The sequence below is a fragment of the Oryza sativa genome, chromosome 9 (genome assembly GCF_034140825.1).
Source record: "Oryza sativa Japonica Group chromosome 9, ASM3414082v1".
Classification (NCBI taxonomy): Eukaryota; Viridiplantae; Streptophyta; class Magnoliopsida; order Poales; family Poaceae; genus Oryza; species Oryza sativa.
The window spans coordinates 24,668,270-24,676,376 of NC_089043.1; the positions used below are offsets into that span (position 1 = coordinate 24,668,270).

The 8,107-nt window shown below is 40.8% G+C and overlaps 1 protein-coding gene across 1 annotated transcript; it reads right to left on the reverse strand.

Annotated features, from left to right (window-relative positions):
• Positions 1–1,703: 1,703 nt before the first annotated feature.
• Positions 1,704–3,118, reverse strand: LOC4347599 (uncharacterized). Its single transcript, XM_015755198.3, has one exon. It carries the CDS (start codon positions 3,081–3,083, stop codon positions 2,049–2,051), a length of 1,035 nt encoding a protein of 344 aa, XP_015610684.2. The 5' UTR covers positions 3,084–3,118; the 3' UTR covers positions 1,704–2,048.
• Between the last annotated feature and the right edge of the window lie 4,989 nt (positions 3,119–8,107).

Here is an 8,107-nt window from a genome sequence, read left to right on the forward strand (position 1 = left end):
GACATTAATTTAAAATATTAAATATAGACTACTTACAAAACTAATTACATAAATGAAAGCTAATTTACGAGACAAAATTTTTAAGCCTAATTAATCCATAATTAGAGAATGTTTACTATAGCATCACATAGGCTAATCATGGATTAATTAGGCTCAATAGATTCGTCTCGCGAATTAGTCCAAGATTATGGATGGGTTTTATTAATAGTCTACGTTTAATATTTATAATTAGTGTCCAAACATCTGATGTGATAGGGACTTAAAAGTTTTAGTCCCATCTAAACATCTAAACAGGTATGCACAATTATTTACTGACAGTGCCTGAGTTTTATGTGCTCAGATTGACAGTGTATGACTGCTGCTGCTGCTAAAAAAATGTAATTTTGTGGTCCTAGGGAGGTATATATCAAATTTTGATTACAAAATTTGTTACTCCCTCCATTCCATAATATAAGGCACAACAAAATTTTTGAGATGTTTCATAATATAATGCATGAATGCATGCTATTAACTAAACCTTCTTTTTCATTAAATTATTATTTTTTAAGTTCTTCATCCTCAATAGATTTAATTCTATTGGGTACATACATTATATTTATTAGTTTGATTCAAACTATGAGGTGATAATAATTATTTCTTGGTTTTTAGATTAAAGGTGGTTGAGCCTTATATTTTGAAATAAAGGGAGTATCTTCTAATAAATTTTCCATACTTTGTTCATGATAGGAAAATTGCTTAGAAGAAAAAACAAACAACAAAGAAGAGGATTCCATCAAGAATGACAGAACACAAAGTATACACATATGATCAGGATTTACAAAACCGATGGTAACTTGCTTAGTGCCGATAATGGTAAGACCAACATAACCCCACCAATTTAAATAAATTTCAAAAATAATTTACTTTTTTATATAAATTTTGTATGTTTATCAGAGGCAGGATTATCTTCTGGACGAGGTAATCCTGCCCTGACTTCTCCTTTATAATTTTGATAAAACAACAACAACAAACAAGTTTCAATTCCAGCAAGAATGAAACAACACAAAGCAAACACCTCTGACCTCTCCATGATAATCTTGATGCATGCATAAGCATCTAGTAATCCATGCACACTCCATTAATTGGCTGCCTCTACATCATCTTGGGGATGATTAAGATTAACATGATTTTAATTACCTTGCAAATCACTCTATAATAATGATGTAGCCAATCAATCAACAACCTACCACTGTCCACTGTGCCTCTCACCGACTCACTGTTCGATCTCCATCCTGCTATTATGCCATATCCATCCAGTGCTCTGCTCATCCAATGGCTTTTTCGATCAGAATTCAGCATCATCTTCTTCCTCTGGTCGGTACGCAAACCGCATCACTGACTGCTCCCACTAGCCACCAAACATCACTGTCACCTTCACAACCATCACCACCAACTAAATCGTCATCTCTCGGCTCTAGGTCATTAGCTAGCTAATGAACTCTCCCCCCACACACACACTTCACTGTCCACTTATAAAAAGTTTTGATAAGAACAGGCCCTGCTTTTTGTGCCCATACTGATCAAGATACATTCATAGCAAAAGATTTAAACCTTTTTTATTACACGAAAGACGCATACGCACGCGCACCGCTATGTACATGCACCACGCGTTAATACCCACGTATTCAGAGAGACGGAAACCAACGGCAAATACTTGGTCTCACTAGAATTTAACTTACCTAATTGTTTGATTGAAATTAATGTACTCTTGAATGGATAAATTAGGTAGTTATAAACAAAAAAAATGAAACAAGTAATACCGACAAGAACATGTCATCTGCTCACCTGAATACATTGTAGTACGTATGATCTCGTGTGTATGAATTTGGTATAAATTCACAGTACAAAGTAGAAGAACCAAATTCTTGAATTGATTCTTGTGTAAGAATGGAGCTTTGAAAAAAGGGTGGTGGTTGGGAGTTTTTGAGACGAACACGTGTCGGGCGCCGACGTCACGTCGCCGAGTGCGTGGCCCCGCCGGCGACGGCGAGCTTTTCGCCGGCGAGGAGTCACCGGCCGTCGCGGCGGAGCGGCGGCTTCGGGGAGAGGACCCAGTGCTGGCCGTGCGGCCGGACGGTGAGGCCCTTCACCCTGGCGAACAGCGTCACGGCTCGCCGGACGCCGCGGTCGTCGGCGGCGGTGAAGTAGTCGTGGCCGAACATGACGCCGCCGGGGCGGAGCACGGCCCAGGCGAGGTTGATGTCCGCCCACGCCGAGTGGAAGTCGTGGCCGGCGTCCACCTCGATGAGGTCGGCGTAGACGCCCCAGTGGCAGAGCGCGGCGAGCGCGGACGCCGTCGAGAAGGGGAGCGGGAGCACCCGCGCCGTCGCGTCGGCGCCCGCCGCGGCCACGTTCGACATGAACTGCGGCAGCAGCAGCGCATCGCCGTGGCGCGGCGGCGGGACGTCGCGGCGGAAGCGGTCGCGGAACGCCGGCCAGCCGCGGAAGTCGTCGACGCAGAGGATGGCCGGGGACAGCGAGAGGTTCTTGGACACGGCCGCCATGTGCAGCGCCGACGCGCCCAGGAAGGCGCCGAGCTCCACGATGACGTCGGGCCGCACCTCCTCGATCAGCTCCGCGAACACCGCGCCGGTCGAGCCCCACCCGCGCGGCCTCGCCGCAGCCGGGTGCAGCAGCGCGGCGGTGTGCGGCGGCGGGAAGCTCTCGTACGGGCTCTCCCCGTCGAACAGCTTGTCGAGGAGCGTCCGCACGACGGCGTCGCTGGGTATCGCCTCGCCACACTCCTCCCTGAACCGGAACAGATCGTGCGGCGGCGAGCGCGGGTAGTTCGCCGCCGCCGCAGCGCTGCCGTTGCTCGCCGGGACATCCGTGGAGGAGGCGGTGCCGGAGAGGTGCGCGGCGCGCGGCCGTATGACCGTCTGCGACGGCTTGCTCGCAGGCGGCCGGATGGACGACGACATGATGCCAACCGAGTACCCGGCGGAGAAGACGATCAGGAACACGGTGAGCCGGGTGAGGTGCGGCCGGAGCCTCGCCGGAACGCCGCCGGAAGACGCCGCCGCCGGAGACGGACGCGGCTTCATGATCACTTCGCAACAAGACTCTCTCTGCTCTCCCTGTAGTCTCTTAGCTAACCTATATATATATATATATATATATATATATATATATATATATATATATATATATATATATATATATATATATATATATATATATATATATATATATATATATATATATATATCTCATTTATTCTTTGGAGATTAGTTTAAACCTAGAATTTCTTTCAAGATTGGATAGCATATATGCTTGCAGATAGAGTGATAGAGAAGGGAGAGGGATTCAGGATTAGTAGTAGTGGTTGTTACTTTATTACATGAAGTTTGTTTTCTTTAGAGAAGATATATACTATTAGATATAAACTATACTAGTAGAGATTAACTTAATTGTTCAGGTTGGTGAGATTTGGGTGGTGAATCTGATGACAGTTAGGAGCAGCAGAGCTTGAGCTTGAGCTCTGCAAGTTCAGAAATTTATGCTTGTGCAAGATCTTCAGAAGAATCATCAGATGTGGTGCAACTGTGTTGGAACTGTGAAAGAACATTCTTCTGGTTTTTTCTGGTAGTCTCTGGCCTGTGGGGCCAGCCGGTCAGGCCACAAGTGGTTATGGGAAACTCTGCATTGTGGGCTTCTGATCAGTGGATTAAGATTACTGCAAAGGTAATAGGATTGGGCCTTGGTATTAGTACAAAAATATGAGCTGTGGAAGAGGTTACCTGGAACTCTGCAAAGGGAAAAACATATTTCATTTCATTTCATTTCATTTCATTTTATTGTGAAGAGAGCAAAATATTAGTACTAACTTTCATAAGATTGAACAGGCACAATGGAGGCCAAATCTTAATTATTTTACCAGCAATTTTTGACCAACAAAGTAGTCTGTCAAATTGTCAATATCCCGAAAGAAGGGGTTGTTGATTCACAAACCGGCAATCTCTCTCCCATTTTGTTTGACTATAAACAAAAGATCGCTATCACCGATTTTCTGAAACCTTCATCTAGATAAACCTACTTAATTTCAGTGTGCTACTACTGCTTAATTCTAGGACTTAAAACATTTCATTAGGTCCAAAGTATCCATCCATCCATCCATCCATCCACACTTTGGAGGCTGACAAGGTTTGTAGAGCTGAAGCAATGGGCCAATCTTCAAGCTCTGATTAAGCACCAAACAAGAACAAACAGAAGAGAAGAAGAAAAGGAACAAAAAGAACCTTATATAGTGTTAAAGCAAGATGACAAATTAGGTCAGTGATTTGCCATGATCACGAATGATTAGGTGCCCACTCTGCCGGTAGCTGCTGCCATAATCGTTCGTTCGCTCCAACTGAGTTGTCAGGTGAGCTTAGCTTAGCTATCTCTGCAGCAACAGCGCATCAGCTGCAAATCACAGCCAAAAATCAAGAACTGTTCAGAGCTCGCTCGATCGCTCTAGCGGCTGTTGCTGCCGGAAGAATCAGATGATCTGAACTGTGGTTGATACATTGATCTGCCTTCCAGATCAGAGTGGATATGTTAATGTCATCACAGCGTTCATGGCGGCGCCCAAATGCAGGTGCAGAGGCCGGAGCAGTGCGTGGAATGGACGGTGTTGATTAGCTTGTTTGATCGGGTGATCAAACATGGAGGGCAGCAAAGGCATGTGTGTCGGTTCATTGATTCATTCGTTAAGAACGGAATAAAACTTTGAGAATCAGAAAAAGAGTGAAAGAAACTCCAAAAATATAGTTTATTAGCTTATCAGCCACAACCAAAACTTAAATTCGTAAAGTTAAAATTAGAGTTCAATAAAACTTTTGTATATGTTTTATTTATTTAGAGTAAATTGCATTCACGTTTTACCAACTTGACAAATTGGTGCGATTTAATGTAACAACTTGAAAAATGAGCATACTAGTATAACAACTTGGTAAGTGGGTGCAACCTAGTAAAAAACTTAATAAATGAGCGTACGGGTACAAATACTTGAAAGACGGGTGTGATTTTGGTACAATAACTTGATCGACAAGTGATGCAAAAACTTAATTATTTTGAGCATTTATGGCTATATGTACTCAGTTTTGACGTACTCCGTTGTTAATATACTTATGTAGATTTGTACAAGCATATATTTTTTTTCATTCTAGTAACTAAAAGTCAAACAAATTTTACTGTGTAGAAATTTTCAGATGGTACTTGAGATGGTGAAAATAATATCTAAATCAATGGTGCAAATTAGATGAGCAATATATTCTCACAGATTACATCAAACATTGTATGATAATATCACGGGATTGCTATGTGATGGCATATTAACATCGTGAAAAAACTTATATAGCACTCATTAATCAAAATAGCACATATCTAATCAAGTTATTGCACCAAAATACTATAAATTATCAAATTCTTATATTAAAGCGCACCCACTTGCCAAGTTATTGTACTTAAACGTCTCATTCTCAAGTTCATGTTCTAAATCAACCTACCTATCAACTTGTTGTACTGCGGGTGTAATTTACTCTTTTATTTATGAAATATTTTCGATTGTTTCATTCATCCTACGACTTATCAGCCATAGCTTCATGGGTTTCAGAAGTCATTCGTGACAGGAGTTTCAGTAAAGAGAGGTACAAAATTGCTGCGCTGTGCTTTCCGTGCCAATACGTTGTCAAAATTCAAAGCTGTACGGTCAATTATACCGTGTAAGTCTTCCAAGTTATAAAGACCATACTGAAACCATATGGACCTATGTATTTTGACGAACTAGTAAAGGATGCAGAATGGTTTTGGTCGCAGTTTACAGAGAATTGAAAACTAAAAATGTTCAAGAACTTGGGCCGTTTTAGGCCCGGAAGATATTGGAGTCGGTTCCGGATGATAGCCCATTCTGCCGTCTAATTGGGACTGACGGGATGGGCCTCTGTTTGATCAAACTTCTACAATAAAATTCGGAGAGATGTTTCTAAACTTCCATTAAATTTTCGCTTTCTCGTGATTAAGTATACATGGCTCAATTTCTTCCAAATAAAAATTTGTCGACAAATATATAGGTGGTCCCCTTCGGTAAAGCATGTCACCTTACCGCTGTTACCTGTCATAACGCCAAGGTGCGGTAATGATTGGTGTCGGGTAACTCTACCAAAACTTTAAAAGAAATTCAAATAAAAATTTGAATTCCTGATAAATTTCATTCATTCGGCTCTGTCACTATTTACCACGGGGCTCACCACCCGGGTACGGTAACCTCTCCTCCCTATGGTGTTTTTTCTAGCACTAGAAAAACACCATAAATGATGGAACAAGCCTCGAGCCAAACACATTGTACCTAATAACATTGTCAAAAAGACAACAATCATATGCATGTTACTAATATGTTATCCCTAATATATTAAAATTTGCATTTAACAACTTTGAAAGTTATTACCACTTCATTTAAGATCTCAAACCGAACATAACTGAGTTACCTTACCAAAATTAAGCAGCTAGTTGTAATTAGTTTGATAAAATTTATTTTGCCAACAAACAAATCTCTACAGCTACGTGTTTAATGGCAGAGTCTGAGGACCTATTTACATGATTTGAAAAAAAGCAAAACCGTGCTCTACTTTTTATTCCAAGATAAGATGAAAACGGTGGCAGATCGTTTTCAGTGGTACTTTTTTTTTATTCCAGCCATATATAAAATTTGCTTTTCTTCTTATTTGTTTCAGCGTCATATTGCAATAAATATACTAAGGTTGGGTTCTTTTGGAGGGGTTGGGGACCACTTCACTCCATACGTAAAATGGAGCGATAGATTAACGCATGACTAATTAAATATTAGCTATAAAAACTTAAAAAATAGATTAATATGATTTTTTAAAACAACTTTCCTATAAAAACTTTTGGCAAAACATGAACCGTTCAGTAGTTTAAAAAGCATACGTATGAAAAATAAGGAAAATGAGTTAGGAACACATGGGGAAGAACACATGTAGTGATAAATATGTAAACAATTTCTTATCGAACCAAATATTGTTTTCAACCTTTTCCGACTCTTTTTCGTCTTTTCATAAATACCAGTCTCATTCTTGATACATTTTTTTTTCGATATTTTACCTTTTTTTCGTCTATTCATATATACAAGTCTCATTCTTGATACAGGAACTTTTATGGATATTTTAATAAAAGTACATATTTCTTATTTCAAAACTACTAGAATGGCTGACTAAGGTGATGTATATATATACTCTCTCCATCCCTAAATATTTGATGTCGTTGACTTTTTAAAATATGTTTGACCGTTCGTCTTATTTAAAAACTTTATGACCTTTTATGAAATATGTAAAACTATATGTATACATAAAAGTATATTTAATAATGAATCAAATGATAGAAAAAAAATTAATAATTACTTAATTCTTTTAATAAGACGAACGGTCAAACATGTTTAAAAAAAACAACGGCGTTAAATAGTATATACAATTGTACCGTCGATCGATCTATCCAGTATCCGTACATGCGCCGGCAAGCGACAGCGACGACGACGACGAACTCGTTGCTAGTGACGGCTAGATATACCCACGGTGCTGACGTAGCCGATCGGCGTAAGTGATGACGTGGCCGTTGGATCCGGGACGCGACGACTGGTCTTGGTCGGTCGGTCGGACACTGGTCCGGTTGGTTGGTCTCGACCGTATGCATACGTATGTACGTACGGACCACCGTCAATTTTCTCGGCCTACGTTACGTATATACTCCGTATATGCGCATAGAGTAGAGTACGGATATACGCTCTGTGTGCTACTTGTGTACGAGTAGTACGCACACGTAACACGTGTCGGCTTGCAGACCAGAGCCCTGCGTTTTTTTTAATTATTTTCTGCGTCGACGTACGTATACATCGATCTTTTGGTGTCAGAGGCTAATTAATACGCTGATTAAGTAGTCACGTGCGTGTAATCTTCTTTGTTTGTAGTGTGAAGATGTGTTTGTAACAATTTTTTGAGAGGGTGTTTATAATATTATATTATGATGAAAAGCGAGAAAACTATGCAAAGTATATATATACACTAGTCGTCGACCT

Excerpts from the sequence above, each read along its gene's own strand:
- LOC4347599 (XM_015755198.3), bottom strand. The coding sequence starts at position 3,083 with ATGAAGCCGCGTCCGTCTCCGGCGGCGGCGTCTTCCGGCGGCGTTCCG.